A 25,444-nucleotide genomic window follows, 5' to 3' on the forward strand; every position below is an offset into this window, starting at 1 on the left:
CACATGTCCCTTCTAGAAAAATCGACCAATGGATAGCCGGGGTAGGTACATCGGAGTTTGTGCCACCTTCCATGAGTTAAGTACATTGAATCTGGACATGCTGAGATGGACTTCTCTGATTGGAGAAATGATGACTAGGACGCCACCTCATCTGACACTTGAAGCTTGCTAGATATTTAATTTGATGTCGTTGAGAGGCTATCTTTGATTAACTCTTGTTCTAACTCCTTTTGTCCTTGATGTGCAGGATGATGTACCTCGCCTTGGAACGCTGGATTGGAAGAGGTCGCCCATGTCTTGGCTTGATCGTCCTGGCGAAGACCGTCCTTGATCCGGCTTGATTTTCCTTGAAGAGACCTCCATTTGACGCCTACACAACATTTCAAAATTAGTAACATGATTTTGCAATACATAACATAAATTAGAGAGCAAATTTTAGGAAACTTAATGATAAGTCCTTTATTAATCATTTCCTAAAAACAACTGAGCTAAGGCAAAACAAAATTTCAAAATTCAAAATTAAGGCAATGACGATCAAAATTTGAAATTAAAACAAGAGATCTTGCCATACCTTACTTGAGAGCTTAACTCTAAAATGCAAAATAAAGGAATTCGCCTAGGCAAAATTTGAAATTCGATAGTCTTGATGTGATCTTCAAAAGAACGTTCCTCTTATCAACTTCGCCACCCTTCAAGCCTTGGACGTGATCTTTTCTTCAAGTTAGCAATTTCGCCATCTTTGATATGTCTTTGACGTCCTAGGCAACTTCGCTCAAATAGAAACTTCAAGTTCGCCTCTCCTTTGGATAGTTACTAGTGCCTTCTAGCTTGAAATGAAATTCGTTCCTCCTTTGCCTTCTCCAAGTCGCATATGAGAGATGATAAATGATGATGTGAAAATGAAATAAACTACCCCTCCCTTTATAGCGCTCACACCTCTCACCACCATTTAGGCCGACTTTGTAAAAATAAAGCAATTTAAATGATTTTTAAATGAATAACAAGGGCCGACCTCCATAAAACAAATAAATACCAAGCGCTCCATTTAATTTTTTAATGAATTAATAATCAATTATTAAATGCCTTCATTTTTAATTAATAAATTCGATTTTCTTACAAGGCAAAAATAATCAATTAATACCAAGCGCTAAATTTAAATGCCATTAATTAAATATCGATTTTCCTAGCATTTAAATAAATTCAAAAATGCGTTTGAGCGCCAAAATTTTTAAAAAACATGGAAAATATGTACCTCATCGCCCTGGTCCCTGACTAAGGGACAGGAGCGATCCATCACTTGGTCTTGATTTTTTGCACTTTTGACGTTCAAAGCCTTTAACCTCACGTTGGAATTGGCATTTTCGCTAGGATTTTCAAACTTGAGTGACTTGTCTTGCAAATAAATGTCCCTTAGATGTGATATCGCCCTGGTCCCTTGAAGAGGGACAGGAGCGATCCTGAAGCTCTAGCCAAAACGTGTCATCTTTCATCCTTGGTTCCTCGTTCATTGCCTCTTAAAGGACGTCCTTGACCTTAGCTATCCTTGCATTGTCTTGATTTTGTCGGAACATGAGTGTTTTAGTAAAAATCGCCTTGGTCCTTGTCCAAAGGACAGGAGCGATATGAGTCCTTTAACTTAATTGATAACACTTTTACGTTCAAAACTCTTGCATATCATCTTCAAAAGACACCTTGTACCTTTTACCCCTTTGCAAAACCTTGACTTAACGTGATTTTTGAAGGAATTAGCAACTATAATCAATATCGCTCTGGTCCCTTCCTGAGGGACAGGAGCGAACTTCAAGTCTTTGGGTTCATGCTTGCGTTCTCCAACTTGCAATCACCATCATCGTGCAAAATAAAGTTCCTTGATCCTTCGTGATCACTTGATGCTTGATAAACTTTCAAATTTTAAGCCTTCATAAGAATTTCGCTCTGGTCCCTTGGAGAGGGACAGGAGCGATTTTAGCTCTATGGGCCTTATTTCACTTTGTCACCTTCAAAACTTATATTCAACGGGTTCGTAATGTGCTCTTCTATTCATCCATGCCTTGAGATCGGTTCAAACTGTGCAAGAAAGTCATCCACAACAAAAATCGCTCTGGTCCCTTCCTGAGGGACAGGAGCGAACTTAAGCATTTTGGTCCTTTGTTGACGTTTGATAATCTTCAATTTGTCTTCAACGGGTTCGATTGACCTCCTTTCTTGCCTTCGAACATAAAATTTGCTTGATCTTTGCCTAGATCGTACTTCACCATGCCTTTGATGTCTCGATTCGTCCAAACAAGGTCAGGAATGGCTCAACTAAGCATTTTCGCTCTGGTCCCTTGGTGAGGGACACGAGCGAAATTTGACTTGTCGCACTCTCGATCAGGACAATTTTAATGGAATATAACATTTAAGTATAAGTGACATTTCCTTCTATGTTTCTTCTTTCTTATACTTTAAGTTATATTCCATATATACTTTCAGGATGTTTGAGAGTGGTTTCAGACCTCCAGGAGTTATATTGCAAAATCTAGTTTTTGGAGGTTTTTTCAGTTTCCAGACTTAGTCAAATTCAGGATCAGGGCATTCCAGACTTAGCCAAATTTCAGGATCAGGACCTCACTCAAGCCGGACTTGCTACCCTGTTGATCTCCCCGACAGCACTTCAAGTTATATTCATTTGATAAAATGTACCTCTTTGGACCTTCTCACATCGTCAAGACGTTAAAATCTTGCAAGGACAAAGCAAAATTGGATTTGTAGCTCCGGTCCTTCACTGAGGGACAGGAGCGATTTAGGCAATTAGCACTGTTATGGACGTCCCAAAAATCTTCAATTTATATTCAACGCATTTATCTCATGTTTTTCCTTGTTTTTGAACGTAAACTTGCCTTGACCTTTGTCTGGATTTTGCATAATGAAGGAAATCGCTCTGGTCCCTGGGAGAGGGACGAGAGCTACAAGGTACCTCGCCCTGGTCCCTTGGAGAGGGACAGGAGCGATATGGTCAATATAGGTCATTCTCCTTCGTTTTTGCATATCAAATTATATTCATTTGGCAAAGTATCTTCCCTTGGACGTCCTCAAATCATTAAGTCATCAAAATCTTGCAAGGACAAGGCGAAATTGAATTTGTAGCTCCGGTCCTTCACTGAGGGACAGGAGCGATCTTTCCCCTGGAGGCATTTCTGTGCTCATGAAAATCTTCAATTTATATTCAATGGAAAGATCTCGTCGTTCTCCATTATTTCAAACGTAAAATTTGTCTGGACTCTGCAGGAATGATGAGATATTTGAGATTGAGCTCCCGTCCTTCACTGAGGGACAGGAGCGATTTTGCTCCTACAGGCCAAAATAACAAGATTTTTCACATTTTAACACTTCACGAGGCGAAAACAAATCAATTCCAATGCCCAGGATCAAAATTCAAAAAAGTCAAAATTTGGTCAAAAATATTCAATTGGACAAAAATTCACATTTCATCTTCAACACTTAGACAAGTTTAAGCTCTGCATGAACATTCCAATTGAAAATTAGACCATTCTGGCAAATTCATTGCATTCAAAATTTGCATTCTAGAAAAGGAAACTCAAAAGCCCCAAAACTGACTGGATTTTGGTCCGAAAAGACGGTAATTAGAACCCTAAGGCTTGACCCTAAATCCAGACAACTAACAAACTAACAAAACCCTAGAAAAAGCAAAGCGAAAACGAACAAAACGAGCAAAAAACATGGGTCCCCATTTGCAATGGGGCGATGTGTGAAAACGTCACAACATCTAGCGCCACCTTGAATAAATGTTGAAAAACATTTCAGAGATAAAGACTCAATCGACACCTAGAACCTCTGGAAAATTCAACCTAGCTCATCAAGAGATTAGAAAATGTACTCAAAGTAGAAGGAGAATCCTTAACCATATCTAGACACTTAGTCTTTGATTACCCAGGTGTGTGCAAGTGTATTCATTCCTCTCGACAAGACAACTATGACTTTCAGGTTCCCCTGTGATAGGCTACGTAGTATATCTGAACTTCAAAAGCATCCTGGATAGAGCCTCGCTGCCAGTCAGACGTCCATAGTCCCGACGAGGTTATCGCCGCAAGCTCACGAACATTGCTCCATTGCCAGCCAGGCGTCTATAGCCCCGATGGAGTTACTCGCATATTCCCTTTAGCCAATTTTGATATTTCGTTTCATTTCACTTTTCTCTTCATTTTTTTCTTTCATTTTCTCTTTTTTTCTCATTTTTTCCTTTTGATATTGCTTTTCTCTTCGTCAATTCCTTTTGGCTCGTAAGCAGTGAAGCTTACTAGGGTTTGAGGATTGCGGTGGCGTTGAAGCCAGATTTTAGATTTTTCACCAATCACAGCTTTGCCTGAAAACCATAATGACTCGGAGTCTATTAATGTGTGAAGATATAGTAATCAACAGATGTCGGCATCAAGACACAGAAAATGATTCCCTTCCAAGTCAAATACAGGTCCTAATCAGATGATAAAACTGGAGAGGAACAACCTTGGATTCCGAGCACTTCATGAATAGATATCTAAGAAATGAGTCTAACATAAGATCCAGGATATTGCCAGTGTGTGAGCAACAACACAAACACCCCCTTACAAGATGGAGACTCCCACTCAAGACACCTAAACTAAAGCAAACCGACCGACAAACCGACTCAAAGCAAACTAAACTAAAACGCACACCAAAAGCAAACAACTAAACTACCTGAGCCACACTAGATCATGAGTCAAATGACTCAAGGCAAATTAAGAACAAGGCTCAAAGACCTCTAACCTAAAAAAAGAAAACCTACTCTAAACCTATATACAAGAGTCCTAGACTCGACACGACTCAAAGAAGCAAAATATATACATAACTTTACATGATTTCTCAGGTTGTGCAACAGGAGCATGGCAAACGTGATGGTCCTTAATCGGGCAAATTCATCCTTAAATATAGAAAAGCAAACTCTCACCATGCACATCTCATACTCAAGCAAATTTTCACTCAAAATGATCAACTGAGGTAATTCGTTAGGACCATGATCAATCCAGATGCAAGTTGTTTTCCCAAAATCCCCATAATCAAAATCATAATAACTTTCAAAGCTAGGATTAAGGAAAGAAACAACCTGGCGTATTTCAGGCTCAGACGGAACTGTATTGTTGAAAGCGAGGTCACCAGCCGCTTCAGGAGGTCGCCATTGATGATGAATCATTCCACGAGCGTCCACAACATGTTGATCTTGATTAGGAAATTCCTCTTGAAACAAGCTCAGCGCCCCTTCGAATAGCTCAAGATTCTCTGTTTTCACTGAGATATCTTGCATAAACCAGGCATCTTCATGAAATATTGTTAGCATATCTTCAAAAATGAGAGTCTCCTTGATGGATTGAGCTTCAAACATCTCCTCTAGTGGATCAAAGATAATCTCAAGTGGCCTTTCTTCTTCAAGTATAGTCTCGGGAGGTCGGAGCTGATGGTGGATCATATCACTCCCAGTAACTTGCTTATCTAGAAAAAAATTTGGTAGTAATTCCATTTGTGTTTCTTCTACAAGATCCTTCAATGCTCCCTCAAATAGCATAATGGTGATGAAATCTTCAAGCGCCCCTTTGAATTGTTCTTCATATCTGGGCTCACTTATGATGATTTGTATCTCTTTGTTCAATATGTCAACTTGATTGTCTTCTTCAATGAGGCCATTCGAAAACTCTTGCAATTCAATTTCAAGGATCTCCTTTTGTAGCATAAGTGAGAATTCTTCAAGGAATGAGTCGTCCTTTCCTTTAGTTGCTTGTTCAACTCCTGGATCTTCCTTTATTATTGCTTGAATATTCTCAACTGATTCTTCAACTTTTGTTTCATAGTATTCCTTTTCAGGTGCAAGGCATGGCAGGCTATCCATTGTAATACATTGATCATCAGGTGCATTGGTATCGTCAACGTACACTTGATCCTTCTCACATTCAGATGTTGGAGCAATGTCCTGTTCATAGGTTCTCCTGAATTCGGCTGCGAGATGTGCACCCCAAGATCTGTTCATGATGCATTCTTCCTCGGACAAAGTTGGCATTCCAAACTGGTTTCTGACTTGATTGATAGCCATTTCACATACTGAGCAAGTAAATTCCGAGTGAGGTGAGTTGTGAATTCTACACCACAATGGTAGCAATATGTTTTCAAGACGCATTTCGCCATCTAAAATGAGTTGACTCTCGATCATCCACATGAAGCTTAGAAGAGGATCCTTAGTTTCTGGGACACTGAAATTGCCTTCCTCTCTTTCTGGCTTGGGGACATCCCAAAAGAAGATTTTTCCCTGTGCTGCCGATTCCATCCTTGATAAGTACTTCAAGCAATGCATCTCATCATGTTCCTCTGTCTCGTGGACTCGACACTGCCCTGGTCTTGCAAACTCGGACAATCTGCGTGGATAAAGTTGTGTATCTAATCTCCACCAAAGTTCAGGAAAATCAACTTGTTGCTCCTCGTGAAACTGTTGCCGCTCCATGAGAATTCTTTTCTTTTTTGATTTTTTGATTTTTTGATTTTTTTGGATTTTCTATTTTTCACTTTTTTTTTGGATTTTCTATTTTTCGCTTTTTTTTGGATTTTTTGGAATAAGAGAGATCTTGAATATCTCGGATTCAACTTGAACGTTCAACTAGTTCCAGCTTGATTCCTTCTTGCGTAAGTCCAACTAACGATCCAGCAGTCACCTTCCTTCTTTGTTTGAGAAAAAGCTTTCCACTGATCTTCCTTGGATTCAAGAGTTCGTGTTCACTGTCAAGCGCTCCTAATTCAATTCTGTCTTGAAAATTTCTTCAAATGTGACTTGACAAGATCGATCTTTCAAATGCTCAGCCCTCCTTCTAGCGCCAATTCTGTTGTGCGCGGGAGGAGGGACAAAAGCTCTTGAGATAACCTCCGTAAATTTGAAGTGATAGAATTTGGAGTTCACGTACAAGCCCTCCTTCTAGCGCCAATTCTGTTGACGTGTATTTTGTACACAATCATACACAGAATAAAATACCTAAAGGCATCTTATCCTCTCTTGAGAAAATAGTCTCTAACTGCTGAAGATTCGCGTAAAGGATCAGTTAGGTAGACTCCAAGGTTCTTTTAGTGGGGTCTCCACGTGTGGACAAGCTCCAGTGGTATGATGTGATTTGCTGGAATCACAAGGGGACTTACATTGAACTTCCGATCTGCTTTGCTGGACACAGGCTCTTACTAACTTAGATTAAAAAAAATAGAAAAAGGATAAGGGCGAAGAGAGGATCTAATCCTAATACTAAGAATGTAGGAGCAATGACTTGACCTTTTGATGAAACTCTAACTAGGTCTTGTTTTGACATCAATGGAACATCTACACAAGACTAGTGCAATCTTCTAAGGGGAGCTTTATGATGTTCAAGTTATCACCGCAGGCATAGATACCATCCAAGTTGATGCATATCAATGAAGAGGCAACAAATTGAAATTGAGCTTAGGCTGAATGATTCCAGTTGACTACGCAAGGCAAGTCTGCAATCAACAAACTGCTAGTAGTATGGATGTACGAATTCCACCATCAATCAATCACATTTCCTCCATTCATCTAATTATCTACCATCTAAGATTGAAGACTCAACAAGAAACCATGCAAATTGCAAGAAAAACGACATATTTCACCATTACTTCAATGAAAATGGAGTTTGTTTACAATCAATGGCAACAATTTCTTGCCTTGTCCTCCTATTCTACTCTCTAACTACTTTCAACTATTTACAAATCTCTCTAATTCTATCTAAAAATCTCTTTCACTCTAATTCTCCTTTTACAAATGAAATGTTTGGGCTTATATAGTGCCCACAATACAATTTGATGGCTTAGATCAATTCAAGATCAATGGCCAAGATTTTACAATGAAAACCCTAATTAGGGTTTGTTACAACCATTACATAACATTTAATGCTTGACCAATGATAAAATTGTATTGCTTGGACACATGTCCCTTCTAGAAAAATCGACCAATGGATAGCCGGGGTAGGTACATCGGAGTTTGTGCCACCTTCCATGAGTTAAGTACATTGAATCTGGACATGCTGAGATGGACTTCTCTGATTGGAGAAATGATGACTAGGACGCCACCTCATCTGACACTTGAAGCTTGCTAGATATTTAATTTGATGTCGTTGAGAGGCTATCTTTGATTAACTCTTGTTCTAACTCCTTTTGTCCTTGATGTGCAGGATGATGTACCTCGCCTTGGAACGCTGGATTGGAAGAGGTCGCCCATGTCTTGGCTTGATCGTCCTGGCGAAGACCGTCCTTGATCCGGCTTGATTTTCCTTGAAGAGACCTCCATTTGACGCCTACACAACATTTCAAAATTAGTAACATGATTTTGCAATACATAACATAAATTAGAGAGCAAATTTTAGGAAACTTAATGATAAGTCCTTTATTAATCATTTCCTAAAAACAACTGAGCTAAGGCAAAACAAAATTTCAAAATTCAAAATTAAGGCAATGACGATCAAAATTTGAAATTAAAACAAGAGATCTTGCCATACCTTACTTGAGAGCTTAACTCTAAAATGCAAAATAAAGGAATTCGCCTAGGCAAAATTTGAAATTCGATAGTCTTGATGTGATCTTCAAAAGAACGTTCCTCTTATCAACTTCGCCACCCTTCAAGCCTTGGACGTGATCTTTTCTTCAAGTTAGCAATTTCGCCATCTTTGATATGTCTTTGACGTCCTAGGCAACTTCGCTCAAATAGAAACTTCAAGTTCGCCTCTCCTTTGGATAGTTACTAGTGCCTTCTAGCTTGAAATGAAATTCGTTCCTCCTTTGCCTTCTCCAAGTCGCATATGAGAGATGATAAATGATGATGTGAAAATGAAATAAACTACCCCTCCCTTTATAGCGCTCACACCTCTCACCACCATTTAGGCCGACTTTGTAAAAATAAAGCAATTTAAATGATTTTTAAATGAATAACAAGGGCCGACCTCCATAAAACAAATAAATACCAAGCGCTCCATTTAATTTTTTAATGAATTAATAATCAATTATTAAATGCCTTCATTTTTAATTAATAAATTCGATTTTCTTACAAGGCAAAAATAATCAATTAATACCAAGCGCTAAATTTAAATGCCATTAATTAAATATCGATTTTCCTAGCATTTAAATAAATTCAAAAATGCGTTTGAGCGCCAAAATTTTTAAAAAACATGGAAAATATGTACCTCATCGCCCTGGTCCCTGACTAAGGGACAGGAGCGATCCATCACTTGGTCTTGATTTTTTGCACTTTTGACGTTCAAAGCCTTTAACCTCACGTTGGAATTGGCATTTTCGCTAGGATTTTCAAACTTGAGTGACTTGTCTTGCAAATAAATGTCCCTTAGATGTGATATCGCCCTGGTCCCTTGAAGAGGGACAGGAGCGATCCTGAAGCTCTAGCCAAAACGTGTCATCTTTCATCCTTGGTTCCTCGTTCATTGCCTCTTAAAGGACGTCCTTGACCTTAGCTATCCTTGCATTGTCTTGATTTTGTCGGAACATGAGTGTTTTAGTAAAAATCGCCTTGGTCCTTGTCCAAAGGACAGGAGCGATATGAGTCCTTTAACTTAATTGATAACACTTTTACGTTCAAAACTCTTGCATATCATCTTCAAAAGACACCTTGTACCTTTTACCCCTTTGCAAAACCTTGACTTAACGTGATTTTTGAAGGAATTAGCAACTATAATCAATATCGCTCTGGTCCCTTCCTGAGGGACAGGAGCGAACTTCAAGTCTTTGGGTTCATGCTTGCGTTCTCCAACTTGCAATCACCATCATCGTGCAAAATAAAGTTCCTTGATCCTTCGTGATCACTTGATGCTTGATAAACTTTCAAATTTTAAGCCTTCATAAGAATTTCGCTCTGGTCCCTTGGAGAGGGACAGGAGCGATTTTAGCTCTATGGGCCTTATTTCACTTTGTCACCTTCAAAACTTATATTCAACGGGTTCGTAATGTGCTCTTCTATTCATCCATGCCTTGAGATCGGTTCAAACTGTGCAAGAAAGTCATCCACAACAAAAATCGCTCTGGTCCCTTCCTGAGGGACAGGAGCGAACTTAAGCATTTTGGTCCTTTGTTGACGTTTGATAATCTTCAATTTGTCTTCAACGGGTTCGATTGACCTCCTTTCTTGCCTTCGAACATAAAATTTGCTTGATCTTTGCCTAGATCGTACTTCACCATGCCTTTGATGTCTCGATTCGTCCAAACAAGGTCAGGAATGGCTCAACTAAGCATTTTCGCTCTGGTCCCTTGGTGAGGGACACGAGCGAAATTTGACTTGTCGCACTCTCGATCAGGACAATTTTAATGGAATATAACATTTAAGTATAAGTGACATTTCCTTCTATGTTTCTTCTTTCTTATACTTTAAGTTATATTCCATATATACTTTCAGGATGTTTGAGAGTGGTTTCAGACCTCCAGGAGTTATATTGCAAAATCTAGTTTTTGGAGGTTTTTTCAGTTTCCAGACTTAGTCAAATTCAGGATCAGGGCATTCCAGACTTAGCCAAATTTCAGGATCAGGACCTCACTCAAGCCGGACTTGCTACCCTGTTGATCTCCCCGACAGCACTTCAAGTTATATTCATTTGATAAAATGTACCTCTTTGGACCTTCTCACATCGTCAAGACGTTAAAATCTTGCAAGGACAAAGCAAAATTGGATTTGTAGCTCCGGTCCTTCACTGAGGGACAGGAGCGATTTAGGCAATTAGCACTGTTATGGACGTCCCAAAAATCTTCAATTTATATTCAACGCATTTATCTCATGTTTTTCCTTGTTTTTGAACGTAAACTTGCCTTGACCTTTGTCTGGATTTTGCATAATGAAGGAAATCGCTCTGGTCCCTGGGAGAGGGACGAGAGCTACAAGGTACCTCGCCCTGGTCCCTTGGAGAGGGACAGGAGCGATATGGTCAATATAGGTCATTCTCCTTCGTTTTTGCATATCAAATTATATTCATTTGGCAAAGTATCTTCCCTTGGACGTCCTCAAATCATTAAGTCATCAAAATCTTGCAAGGACAAGGCGAAATTGAATTTGTAGCTCCGGTCCTTCACTGAGGGACAGGAGCGATCTTTCCCCTGGAGGCATTTCTGTGCTCATGAAAATCTTCAATTTATATTCAATGGAAAGATCTCGTCGTTCTCCATTATTTCAAACGTAAAATTTGTCTGGACTCTGCAGGAATGATGAGATATTTGAGATTGAGCTCCCGTCCTTCACTGAGGGACAGGAGCGATTTTGCTCCTACAGGCCAAAATAACAAGATTTTTCACATTTTAACACTTCACGAGGCGAAAACAAATCAATTCCAATGCCCAGGATCAAAATTCAAAAAAGTCAAAATTTGGTCAAAAATATTCAATTGGACAAAAATTCACATTTCATCTTCAACACTTAGACAAGTTTAAGCTCTGCATGAACATTCCAATTGAAAATTAGACCATTCTGGCAAATTCATTGCATTCAAAATTTGCATTCTAGAAAAGGAAACTCAAAAGCCCCAAAACTGACTGGATTTTGGTCCGAAAAGACGGTAATTAGAACCCTAAGGCTTGACCCTAAATCCAGACAACTAACAAACTAACAAAACCCTAGAAAAAGCAAAGCGAAAACGAACAAAACGAGCAAAAAACATGGGTCCCCATTTGCAATGGGGCGATGTGTGAAAACGTCACAACAGTACCAAATAGAGTCTATCCTTGTAGTAGATGATGTCATCAATCACCTTGTACCTGTCATCCTGTATTTGTCCATCCATCACCTTGCACACAAAAGAATTCTTGGAGTACTCTACCAACAGATGTGCCTTCCAATTTACCGAGATCTGTGACAACGAACATATAGCCGGTCTTCTTGACAGGGCATCGACGACCACATTATTCTTGCCCTTCACGTACTCAATATCAAAATCATATGCTTGGATTTTGCTCACTCATTTCTATTGCCGCTCATTCAAGTCCTTTTGTTCCAAGAAATATCTTAGACTGTTGTGATCTGTTCGCACAACAAATTTTGCTCCAACGAGGTACTGCCGAAACTTGGCGAGGGCGTGCATGATGGCGAGCATCTCCTTGCCATAAATGGAGTACAGTTGTTCCGCTCCCGAGAGCTTCCGACTCTCGAACGCGATGGGGTGATGGTCTTGCATCAACACCGCTCCAATGCCTTCACCCGAAGCATTGCACTCTAGGATGAAAGGGTGAGTGAAGTCTGGCAGTGCCAGAACCAGACACGTACTCATAACTTCTTTCAACTTGTCGAAAGTGTGTTGCACCTGCGCATCCCAATGGAAGGATCCTTTATCTGTCAGATTTGTCAGTGGTGCACCAAGCTGTGAAAATCCCTTCACAAACCTTTTATAATAACTGCACAATCCAAAAAATCCACGCAGCTCCGAGAGTCTTGGGTGGAGGCTAGTCCAAAATTGCTTGAATCTTCTCCTGGTGAACCTGTACCCCTCGAGCACTGATGACGTGACCCAAGTACACGACCTCGATCATTCCAAACTCACATTTGGACCTCTTGGCATACAATGATTGCGATTCCATGATCCCCAATACTTCGTCCAAATGTCTCAGATGTTCCTCCCAGGGCTTGCTGTAGATGAGTATGTCATCGAAGAATACCAACAGGTACTTACACAGTTGCTTGTTGAAGATGTGGTTCATGCAGGACTGGAAAGTGGCCGGAGCATTGGTTAACCCAAACGGCATGACCAAGAACTCATAGTGTTTGTAATGGCAACGAAAGGTTGTCTTCTCCACATCTTGCTCCCTCATGCGGATCTGATGGTAGTCGGAGCGGAGATCAATTTTGGAGAAATAGACTGCGCCATGTAGTTCGTCCAGCAGCTCATCGATCTTGGGGATGGGGTATCTATTCTTGATAGTCTTCTTGTTCAGTGCACAGTAGTCGACACACATTCTAAGAGTTTCGTCCTTCTTCACCAGTACCACTAAGGACGCAAAGGGGCTAGAGATGGGCCTGATCCATCCTTTATCGAGGAGTTCCTGGATCGTTTTCTCTATCTCTTCTTTGAACTTCTTCGGGTGGCGATAGGGTGTGGTGATAATAGGTTTTGCTCCTTCCTCCAACTTGATGGTGTGCTCAAAGCCTCGATGTTGGGGTATACCAGGTGGAATATCAGCAAAGACCAAACTGCGCTTATCCAAAACCGCTTGAAGTTCCTCATCCTGGTAGCAAGTCGGTTGCCCTTTCACAGGTTTTGTCGAGATCAAGCAATGTGCTGCCCAGACGACTTCATCATGTCTGAAGATGGCTTCCATTCATTTGGCCGAAATCTCCCTCGGGCCGCCATTCGACATTCCCCTCAAAACCACGTTCCTACCATCCACCTCGAATGAGAACTCCATCCTTTTGAAGCTCTGTGTGTATTGGTCGAGGGTTTCCATCCATTGAATGCCCAATATGACATCCGTGTCATCCAGATCTACCACAAAGAAATCATCTGTCACTGTGTAATTTCCCATGGTGATGCTCAGTTGCGGAACCAGGTGAGTGCATGATAGGAGATTTCCTCCCGCCACCTTGACTTTGAACCCTTCATGCTCTTCAGTACGCAAACCCCTTTGGGTGACGAGTGATGAGTTTATGAAGTTGAGTGAGGCCCCACTGTCGAGCATGACTAAGACTCGTTGCCCTTGAAGCGTACCGCGTACCCTAAACACACTGCACCTTGGGGTACCCGCTAGCGTGGCAATGACACCTCCCCTTCGTACCAGTGTGGAAATTCTCTCCGCCTGGCTTGTTTCTTGTATAGGCTTTTCTTTTGGTGGCTCACTTTCCTCATGCTCCTCCCCACCATCAGACATTACCTCAATATAATGAATCTTTCCTTTTCCCAAGCATCGGTGTCCCGACTCCCATGGCTACCTGCAAGTGAAACAAAGCTTCTTCCTTCTGAGCTCCTGTTTTGTGGCATCATCCAATGATGACTTCTTCGGAAAGGTTTTGTTATCCTTCTCCTTCGGGGCGAAGGGTGGTTTGGCATGAGGAAAATTTCTGGAGGAAGAAGATGTCGCCATGTCACACGCCTTCTTAATCGCTTTCGTGAGCGTGTTGGGATTGAACCCTTTCACCCAACCCTTTAGTGGTTCCATCAATCTGCCCATGAATAACACCACCAATCTCCTCTCCGAGATATCTGTCACCAACACAGACAATCTCTGGAATTCTGTAATGTAATTGTCCACAGGCCTAGATTGCTTCAATTGAGCCAGTTCCTTGAAGTTGAGTTCTGGATCCTTTCCATCAAAACGGTCTATAAGCCTCTCAGTGAATTCGGCATATGAAGTTATTTGATCGTGGCCGAGGGTGACCATTCCATGATGCCACCATTCGTGAGCGACTCCTTCCAAGTGAAGTGCTGCAAATTTGATAGCTTCATCTTCAGGCATCAGGTTGAGTTGGAAGTAGGTATCTGCTTTTTGTACCCAAGCTTGTGTCAAGGTTACTCCAGTCCCATCAAAGGATGACAAATTAATCTTACCAACCTTTCGTTTGATATCATCGTTGTAGTAGCCACGACTTCTACCGCCCGAGTATTTCATCCGGAGTTCCACATAATCCTTGAAGGATATGTCTCCCTCGAGATTTGCAACTCTTGGAAAGTGGACTCTTGCTCCCCACGAGGTGCTTCTGTTCTCTGGGTAAATGTCGGCATCAGTGGCTGGGAATGGGAGCACTGTGGGTTTGACCTTCCAGTGACCGAATTATCGCCATGATCTCCATTTGTTTTACCCACGGCCAATTGTCGCAATGTATCCTCCGTGAGTTTTTGTCGTTATTCCCCTCTGATCATTGTTTCGTTGCGCTGAGCTTGGCTTCTGGTTAGCTCCCTTAACAGTGTCACAACTTCCTTGGCAAATTCCTGTGGTTTCCCCATTCTGTCAATAGAATGATACCTCCTCTTGGTGTACACCTGCATCCACTACCTGACAGGCTGGCAAGATTACGAGCTCTGATACCAGTGTAATGTACCCGACGACACCCCAGCCGTACGACACCTCCCCCGAAGACTCACACCCGTATGGTGGCCAAGAACTCAATGTACGGTGCTTCACCACGCTGTGCTACTCCGTACGGTAACTACACTCAACATACAAGTCCCTACGGTGGCTACACTCCACCCGTACGGTGGTGTTGTGCTGCTCGTACGACAAGAATGTGACCATACGGTCACTTCCTTCTACCCAATGTACGGTCTAGAGGCCGTACGACATCAATTCCTTCCCTCCGTGCAATGAATACAGTTGTCGATTCAGCACCAACTAATTTCCTTTGCATATGGACAACTCCAGTATTGAGAGGTGAAGGGAAACACCAAATATTATGCCGTGTAGTGCAAGGTGGACAATATAATCAGATTAACACAATTTGGCATGGGAATGAACACACCAGACATGCAAGTAGAAATTCAGATTCAAAAATGATAGCACTTCAGATTACAATAATCTCGAATTGAAAGCAGAGCATGGTAGGGTTAGTAGTTACTCCCACCGAAACTGCGGATGCCAAGTAGGGAGGATCTTCCACCTCCGAAATGGCTGACAATTGAACTCCAACAAGAATTCTCACACACAGAGAAAAACTACCAAATTCACCTACCTACAACTAAGCCAAACTCGGCCATATAAATGGGCTCCGAGAAACTTCCCGAAGGGTTACAAATGGGCCGACAGGGCAAGGTAAAAACTTAACTAATAAAAGGGGCCCGAAAGATTTTATTATTAAATTCGGGGCCATACAATAGTTAATTAAATTATTTAATTATATTGGGGACATTACATGAGTGCCGCTAGACAACCCACCTAGAGTACATGCCAGATCAATCTCGTCAAGCAAAAGCACGAAAAAAGCCACAAACAATGCCAATTTCCCAACATTCCCGTAATCCACATTCCTAAAGATATGGGGGATACGGTATATAGTTTGTTAATCATTTTGTGGTAGTAATGTTTTGATTAAGTAAAAGCAGGTATTTGAAAGGTACCCGAACCTTGTACAAGCCAGGAGAACAAAACTGCTAGAAACAAGTGCCTGATCACTTCAAAAAGACAAAATGATCCCACCCCACCGAAAGGGATCAACTAACATAACATATCATTAAAAACCCGGAACAGACAGCGAAAGGAAAGCACAGAGACAACAAAAAGACAGAACCAAGGACACCAACAGAGACCTAAATACTATTCATAATTTCCTCAGCATGAACAACCATTTGTTTCATGTTGTTCACTGAGGTCTTTAGTTCCTCTAGCTCACGACCTTTGATGTCGCCCTTGATCTTTGTGTTAGCTCTGGTCCTCCTTTCATGACCCTTCTTGTCCAGCTGCTCTTTATCACCATCCTTCTGAGCATTGTTCTCAAACCTGTTGATAAGGATGTTCATGTTGTCCACCGACGATTTGAGGATTTGGAAATTTTGGTCTGCAATCTTCTTGACGTTGAGATCCAACCTGTCAATTCTGCTGCCGAAGTCATTCATTTTATTTTCCATTTCCTTTCTATCTCCCATCTCATTGACCTTTTTTTCCGTAGCTATGATTTTTCCAGCCATACATTCAATAGCTTCCGCATTATGCAGAACGGCAACCAATTCTTTAACATGTTCAGCCAAGGGCTTATCACCAACCGTAACTCTTGCGATAGCCTGCATATCTGTTTTCAAACTGTTGATATCCTTCACCATGGTAGCAATGGTTTCATAGAAGGCTTTAATAGTATCATTGCCACCACTACCACTTTTATCCCCTTTATCCTCCTTTTGCAGACTTGTGGTATTCACGACCTCAATATTGCCCATCACCAGGTTACCCTCCCCTTCTTTATCCTAACCCTCAACCTTCTTGTTTTCTTCAGCCGCCTCCTCAGAATCAACCAGAAATGTGGTTGATGTCTGAATTGTTACCCTTTTTAGTATTCTTCCTCTGAGGCTGCTTTCCAGTAGCTTTCCCTTTCTTTTTACAATTTTTTTCTCAAAGGATTCGGTTTCAAAATCCGACATTTCTGATTCCACAATAATCCTTCTCTTCTTGGCCCTATTCCTCCCTTTTTTGCTAGTTTCTTCCGATTCTCCCTCGGTCTTCGATTCAAAGTTAAATCCGCTAGCTTCACTCTCCGTTGTCTCATCTCTTGCATTTTTGCTTTTAATAGGCTTTTCGATGCACTTTCCCTTAAGCATTTTATAAACCAGGACCATAAGCCCCTGGTGGAGGGCATGGTCGCCTTTAGGGTCTTTCTGAACCTCCTTTATAGTATGATCCATTGAGCATGCTAGGTAATAGGGTAGGCTCGCCTTTTCCCCATGACGGAAATGGTTGAGCAAAACAAAGTGATGCCCATAGGCTCTGGTAAACCTACCATCTAAGGTAATGTATGCAATAGAAGCGAATAAAACAAATCTCCATGGCCTGCAAATTCTCTTCGGAGCATGGTAGGAGTTGTCGATTTTAATCATCTTTCTCCTCTCTTCGTCCGTGACAGGAAACTTATTTGCTGCTTTATCTGATATGCCTCGGTCCCTATAAAATTTCATTCCCTCAGTAGTCATCCTCGTGGCCTTGGCAATGACCTCTTCATCAACATTCATCATCTGGGATCCGATAAGGATTTTGCCATTTTTCCAGTTCTTGATGAAATAGCTAGTGATTGTGGGGTCTTTCCCACTTAGCCGCTCCATGAAAACATTCAGACCCCCCTGCTGAAGGATATCCTAGACTTCTTTGTTCTTTCTCCAGTCAGAGCAGGAAGTAGGTTCGAAATTTTTCTTGTTACCTCCCATTTTTCCAGCACCTTCCTTGCAATTCTTTCTCTCAACTTGATAACCTCTCCTCTGGTTTCTGTGGGTACTCTGTAAGAACGCCCAAAATCCGTGCTAGATAATAATGATAAGACACCTATATAAATGCTCATTATCTGTGGTAGTAATGTTATATGAGCTAGGTATGATGATATTTATTAGTTAATCATATTATGGTGGGTCAATTGGGATTTCAAGGGTTATAGAATTTAGGGCGTTCAAATGAAATAGATTGGACAAACAGACCATGAATGTGGCAAGGAGAAAAATATGTTTGGATGAAGATCTGGATTGACACCACAAATGGCTATAAGGTCAGCTGCCAAGTTAGCTTCTCTATAACAATGTGAGAGAATGATCTCACCAAAGGCCTTACTGATCTGTGCAGCTTCCTCCAAAAGACTTTTTGATTTCTAGTTTAAGCATGTTCCTTTTCAAGGGTCATCTATCACCACTTTAGAGTCTTCTTCAACCACAAACTTTTTCAGCTTAAATGATTTAACGAAAGTTAAACTGTCAATTACTGCTTCATATTGCACAATATTGTTTGTTTACATACTGAAGAATATAGAAATCCCAAGTAAAAATGTCCCATGTTCATGGCAAACGACTACACCTGACTTGCAGGCCTAGGATTGCCTCTTAATGCATCATCGAAGTTTATTTTTGCAAATTCTTTTGGATTTAATTTCCACTTCACATTTTCCCGATCATTATGGTAAACAGCAAATTTTATATTACACAAGAACTAATATTATATTGCTGCATCAGTATCTGGTGTTCAGCATTTGGGATCCTGGGTATACATCTATAATAAAGAGATGGACTTTTAAAGTTTTTAACCCATATCATGCTTCCAGATCAAAACAATTCAGGCTGGGAAAGAGTCCCATGCATTCAGAATATCCACAGCTTACCAGTGAGACGTCGTGACTGATAATATACCATCATAACTCTAATAATTTGTTTCTCTGAAACAACAGCAAATTGTATGTTACACAAGAAGTAGTATCAATATCAATTCTGATCTTTATAGATTAGATTACAAATCTAATATTTATTTTACCAATTATATGACATTGCTATATCAGTATTTATAGGCCAGGACTTGGGCCCAAAGTAAACATCCATGGTTAAAAGATGGGCTTTATGGTATAATCCTTTTCATGCTTCCATACTAAAACAGATTCAGGATGTGAAAGAGCTCCACACGAAATCCAGAGTTTAGTCAAGGAGGCTTTGTGATTGAAAATAAGCCATGGTAATTCTATTGATTTGTTTTTTTTTCAAACCAAAAAGCAAAGTTTTTATTACACAAGTACTAATTTTGCATTGCTATATCCGTATCTTGTGGTCACAGTATGCATCTGAAAATAAAAGATGGACTTTAAAACCCCATGTTATGTTTCCTGACCAAAACAGATTCAGGGTTAAAAAGCCCCATAGGTGATAGTGCAATAATGTTGACTATATACGCTTTCTGTTGCTTCCACTGCTTCCATCAACCAAACTGCCAACATCTCCTTTTCTTGTTTCTTAATCTTCTTTAGTTGGAGTATAATTAGTGTTCCTGTTTTGTGTATACTTAACATGGGAGGGACTAAATTTGCCCATCTTTCTGTCTGGACCCTCACCTCATATCTAATATGTTACTGGTAATTCCCAACTGCATGAAAAGGTTACCTAGCATTTGCTTACTGCTAGATTCTTGCAAGCTGCCAAATTTAATTATAATTATGCCACTCCATTTCTTAATTTTTCAAGATGCCTCTCTTTGTGCTCAAGGTTGTTTTACCATATTCTTTTCAATTATCCAAGGTTGTGCACTTTGCCAGTCCTTTGAGTAAAGTTGTGATGGCATCATGACAGCATGATAGCAGAGTAAACTTTGCAAATTTTTGCCATATGGATACTAGAATTCTTCTGAGCTTCATGCCAACAAGGGGATGACTATCATCCTTCTCTGTGTGATTGCTTTATAACAATTTGACTTTGTTGATCCATTTTTCTGGTAAATGTACAAGGTACGGCCTCTAGGAGATGACATAAAACAATCTCATATAAGATTTGATTGTTAAAACAACTTTGTTAAATTAACATCTGATAAGACTGCCTTGTTAATAACATTATTGGCTAGTCAGGAATCACCATGAGCCTTAAATGGAGGGTGTAGGTAGATTGGCAAGGGAGTTTTGATCCCAAGCTTTGTTATGAGATTTAACTTGAGGGAGTGTAAAATCAAAATAATGCATAGGTAAAGTGGAGGTCTCCTTGACCACACAAGGGTAGTCTCATTACTTCAAATAGGCTTGTTGGGTAGGTTGGATGTAAAATATTGTGACATAACTGTTAGCTATTCTAAGGGCCTAAGGAAAACAAGACATTTTAAATCTTCTCCTTGTGCTCATCCTTGTTAAAATAATATTAATATCTTCTATAATGGTCATCTTCTATTTTAAGTTGTAGACTTATTTAGCTTGTTAAGTTAGCTTTTTATTATGTAATTAGCTTTTAAGCTTTATTTAGCATTTAGCTTTTTTTGTTTTAGGTAATTAGCTTTTAAGCTTAATTTAGTGTTTAGCTCTTTAATCTTTTACTTTAATATTATGTGCTAATTATAGAACATCGTCTTGTAAGCTCTATATATACGTGTGCATATCGTTCAATGTAATCATCCGATTATTGAATCATTCATTCAATTTATTTTTCATGGTATCAGAGCGGGTCAATGGGATTCTTTAAAGTTTGGCGAATTTTTTAATAAAAATTCATGGCCTTCTTTCTGGAATATTTACCAGGTTTTTTTTATTGTTTTTTAATAAAAAAACGATTTTGCTTTTTTGAAGGCTTTTTGAAGGTTTCTGGTTTGTGGGCGAATTTCTTTGTGTTGGGCAGCAGTTCATGTTTTTTTAGGGTTCTGGAGATTTTCAGGCTTGCAACCTAGAGGTTTTTTTTTGCAGATTGAAAATTTTCTTAGGGTTTCTACAATTTTCGACTAGGGTTTTGACCCTTCAGCTCAAGTCAAAATTTTATTTTGGTTGCAGATTCTTGGTGGGTTTTTCGAGACCTCAACTGGGTCATCATCATATTTTTATGGGTGCATCGTTTTCCGTGCCTCAATTTTTGGGCCGTCGGATCTGCATTTTGCTTTCAGATTTTTGGTGGGTTTTTTGAGAGCTTTTTTGGGTTGGTTTTAGATTTTTCCGGGTGTCTCGTTTTCTATGCCTCATTTTTCATGCCCCGAATTTTGTGCCATCGAATTTGCCTTGGAATTTAAAAACAGTTTGCAATTTCTGCTAATTCTGTGAATGTTGGAAATTTTGCTGTTTTTTGGGCACCGTTTATGCTGTTTTAAGTTTGCAAGAAAAAAAAATTCATTTTTGGGTTTCTTCCAAATCTCGAAATCCGCGCCTTGGAATTCATACCAGAATTCTTCTCCAGGGTTTCTGTTTTTTCAGTAGCTGTTTCTATTCTGATTTAAAAAAAAAAAAATCAGATTCTTCTATCTCATTCTTTGTGCCTTCACTAGGTTGACCACGTTCAACCTCAGTTTTTGTGATGGCATCTTTGACCAACATCATGTTGGAACACAGTCAAAAGTTCAACCGCTGCCACAACAGCTGCCACAACACCTGGAAACAGTGCATGTTCACGATATCTGAATATCCTTACCTTTATCAGATTGATTTAGGCCAGACCTCGTCTTACAGGTCCCAAGGTTTTCACGATTTTTTCCTGAAAAATTGTCTGTCGGTTTTTTAATTTTTTTCACAAAACAATCATGGGAGGGTTTTCATGATTTTTTCCTCAAAAATTGTTTGTAGGGTTTCGATTTTTTTCCCTAAAAATTATTATCTGTCATCCGCAAAGCTTGCGTGGGATTTCTAGGTTTTCATAATTTTTTCTTGAAAATTTGTTTGCTGGTTTTTACAATTTTTTCCTCAAAAATCATCTGTAATACGCGAAGTTCGCGTGGGATTTGTGATTCGCTCTCTGGTTTTGATTGATTTTTCTCCTCAAAAATTGAGCTTTGTTGCAGTCAGTTTGGGTCACACCTGCCAGAGCGAACATCTGCAACCGTGGTATCTTGCAGTCAGTTTTGGAGTTGGTACTCTTTGCAAAAGGGTTTGCTGATTTTTTCCTCAAAATCATTGTTTCAGGCTTCAGTAATTCGCATGTGCCAGATCTCTAATTCACGTGTGAAGGCTACATTCGCTTGGATGGCTTTTGGTACTCTTGGTCATTTACATTCTACAGATCCTGGGAGGGTCTTCGTAGCAGCAGAGTGTGCTTTGCATCTGTGATCATAACACCTGCAGTGTTTTCTGTAGGGTATTGAGTACGATGACCATTAGGGAGGGTGTTAAAATAATATTAATATCTTCTATAATGGTCATCTTCTATTTTTAGTGGTCATCTTTTATTTTAAGTTGTCGACTTATTTAGCTTGTTAAGTTAGCTTTTTATTATGTAATTAGCTTTTAAGCTTTATTTAGCATTTAGCTTTTTCGTTTTAGTTAATTAGCTTTTAAGCTTAATTTAGCTTTCACGCTTAATTTAGCGTTTAGCTCTTTAATCTTTTACTGTAACGTTATGTTCTAATTATAGAACATCGTCTTGTAACCTCTATATATACGTGTGCATATCGTTCAATGTAATCATCCGATTATTGAATCATTCATTCAATTTATTTTTCAATCCTCACCTCAACTACCCCCATTTTCCTACCTTGCACAACTCCTGTTCTCCTTAACCACCTATTTATCAAATGATTAGTTCAGGAATGATGTTACTTGATTTTAATAAAATCTATGAACATTCTAGTATCATAATTCATTGGCCTTGTATTTTCCCTGGCCAAATTTGGAAGATCAAACTCAGTTATTACTACATTTATATTTATTCTCATTAGTTTATATGGAATACTGAATGCTTCTCTTATTACTATCTTTCAGGGAAGCAGAAATGCGAGAGGTCAGTGAAGTTACAAATGCTAGGGTGGCATGGTTTAGCATCATGTCATTAACAGTTTGCTTAGTAATGTCAGCTTGGCAACTGTGGCACTTGAAGAGTTTCTTTGAGAAGAAAAAGCTCATTTAAGTGACCTGCTTTGATATGAGTTATTTCTTTCAAACATATATTTCACAGAATCAAAACCAGTTTTATTATTAATTTGTAATCAATTTTGTAACGTATGCCGCTGGTTATACAACTTAGGGTGTGACATGGAGTAGTCAATTCTATTTTTCCTAGATTTATATTAAGAATGTCTATGGTCGAGTTTTCTGAATGCATCACTCATTAGCAAATTGCATGCATGCATCTACAAAATGGATTCTGTTTGAAAATGTTGATGTTTAGACATTTTGTCTGGTGGATTCTGTTTGAAAATGTTGATGTGTAGATGTTTCTCTGGTGGATTCTGTTTGAAAATGTTCATGTTTAGACGTTTCTCTGGTGGTCAATTTCATTCCCCGTTTCCTGTTCTGGATGAGAAAAAAACATTAAAAAATTTATTGAATTTTGTACATACTTGATCCTCAAGATGCATGAGTACACAGAAAGTTCAAATTTCTTTGAAAATTCATTAGCTAGGAAAATCAATTCGTTAAGTTGTGCATCATTTATAATCTACAAAAGAATGCACTCAATGTCAAAATACAGAGTATGTCAACAATCTTCTGTTATGAATAATGACTAATGGCCTCTTCATGGTATTTAAGCAAGAGGGTTTCTGGGGTGTTGGAAGTAGGGGAAGCGGGATTGATTGGTGTGAGAGTGAGGGAATGGGAGGGCAGGGACTTGACAAAAGAAATATTTCAAGTACTAGGTAAATTGTTTGGATAAGAGGGCCAAGTTGGAGGAGGCAGAGAGTACTGGTAGATAATTTTCTGGTTAAGAGGGTCCAAGGACCGAAAAAATGGAAAATATGAATTTTGGGCATGACAAAGAAGTCATTTAATTACTCAAGAAGTAGAAATTATGTAACATTCACATCCACATCTCTAATTTAGAAGCCTTCTGTACTGCCATGGAAGCAAACATTTTAACCAAAACATCCATGTAAACACAGTGACTCACTATCTTTAAACTAACAATCCAAAGATACCTGGCTAGAATTCCCATCAAAAGAAGATTAGCACATCAGTGTAATCACTACCAGAGGTTGAGGTAACCTGCCAATCTTCAGCTGATAACATCAAGAGTGTACAAGTCTAACCAAGTCATAAATCAATCAATTGTATTGGGAATCAACTCATAAAAATGACAAAATTACATATAACTAAAATTAACTGTATGCTTGATCTTCTCCAGCATAATCAACAACCACGTTAACACATTAGACCACCTTCATTACGAGAAGTGCCTAAAAGAAGATACATTGATGTCACCATGTGTGGCTTATGAAAATTTGTGGTTAAATGGGGTGTGTAACGAGGGGTGCTATCATCCTGTGCCATTAACACAATCATGCACTCGAGAATGTGTGGGACCTAAACCAATTCCCGAACCTCCATTTCACTTCACTAACCATTACCGTTTTCAAATCTTAAGCATTTTACTTATTTTGTTTTATCCAAATGCGTCTAATTTTTAATCAATTTCCAGATATTTTGGTACCTTTCAATAACTGTTGGATAGATGTCCCATTCACTAAAACTTCCTAAAATCACCTTCCTAGGATTGATAACAACAAAAATGCACTGCTCTTGAACTACTCAGCCTTTACCATCATGTTTAGAGATTGAAGAACATTCGTTAGATATTGAGGAGAGATGATATGTTTCCATTGTTTTGCAACCCTGGGTGATTCACCACTACATGTATACCCTTTAAAATGAATATGCTGCTTATTTGCGAATGAGTCTCAAGGGATTTATGGGTTCAAAAACTCACGTTAGATGACATGAATTTAATCCATCTTTGTGTTTTGGCCCACATTATTTTAGTTGCGGGGGTGTAGTCATGGTTATTAACCCAAATTGTTAATCAAAATCATAGGAACATACAGGGTCAACTTAATACATACAAGGTAGACAAGTAACAAAAACCATACTAGAAATACCTTACCCCTGAATTGGGTTTAATTTTTTTTTTCCATCTAGCACCGCATTTAGAGATTGAAGAACATTATTTAGGGCAATTTTGAGAGGTGCTATAGTCATTTTGATTTGCATCCCATGGTGTTCACCACCTCCTAGATCTTCTTCAAAATGTTTGTACAATATAGCTTTGAGCTGCAAAATTATTGTTGTCCAAAACGAGTTTGATCATAATTTTGCACCTCATTTTAAAGTTTTGGGAGTGCTATTATGGGTTAACTAAAGCCCTTCTAGGGTATACTTTCAACCCAAAACGCAAGATATACAAGCATTAGAAAACCAAACTATGATTTATCTTGAAGCCTAAAATAAGCTTGTCAATTTGACTAGAATGACAATAGAGAAGAAAATTGACTTAAATTGACTTCATTGCCAACCTTGAAGCTGTTCATGAATCTAATTTGAAAGTACAAAATTGTTTAACAAGGTAGAGCCTTATGAGCTGGAACATTGTTG

At 39.4% G+C, this 25,444-nt stretch overlaps 1 protein-coding gene across 2 annotated transcripts in view; it reads left to right on the forward strand.

Annotated features, from left to right (window-relative positions):
* Positions 1-23,182, forward strand: part of LOC131064918 (transmembrane emp24 domain-containing protein p24delta3) — a 79,934-nt gene extending 56,752 nt beyond the window's left edge. The window contains exons 4-5 of one of the 2 annotated variants that reach the window (XR_009111331.2): positions 19,072-19,146; positions 22,841-22,975. Coding sequence is in view for 1 of the 2 variants with exons in the window: in XM_057999251.2 (XP_057855234.1) it covers positions 22,841-22,985 (145 nt within the window). In the remaining variant the exon portion in view is untranslated. Of the gene's footprint in view, positions 1-19,071; positions 19,147-22,840 lie in introns of both variants that reach the window. The other variant, XM_057999251.2, reaches the window with a different exon arrangement.
* The last annotated feature ends 2,262 nt before the right edge of the window (positions 23,183-25,444 follow it).

Source organism: Cryptomeria japonica, chromosome 1, assembly GCF_030272615.1.
Source record: "Cryptomeria japonica chromosome 1, Sugi_1.0, whole genome shotgun sequence".
NCBI classification, from domain to species: Eukaryota; Viridiplantae; Streptophyta; class Pinopsida; order Cupressales; family Cupressaceae; genus Cryptomeria; species Cryptomeria japonica.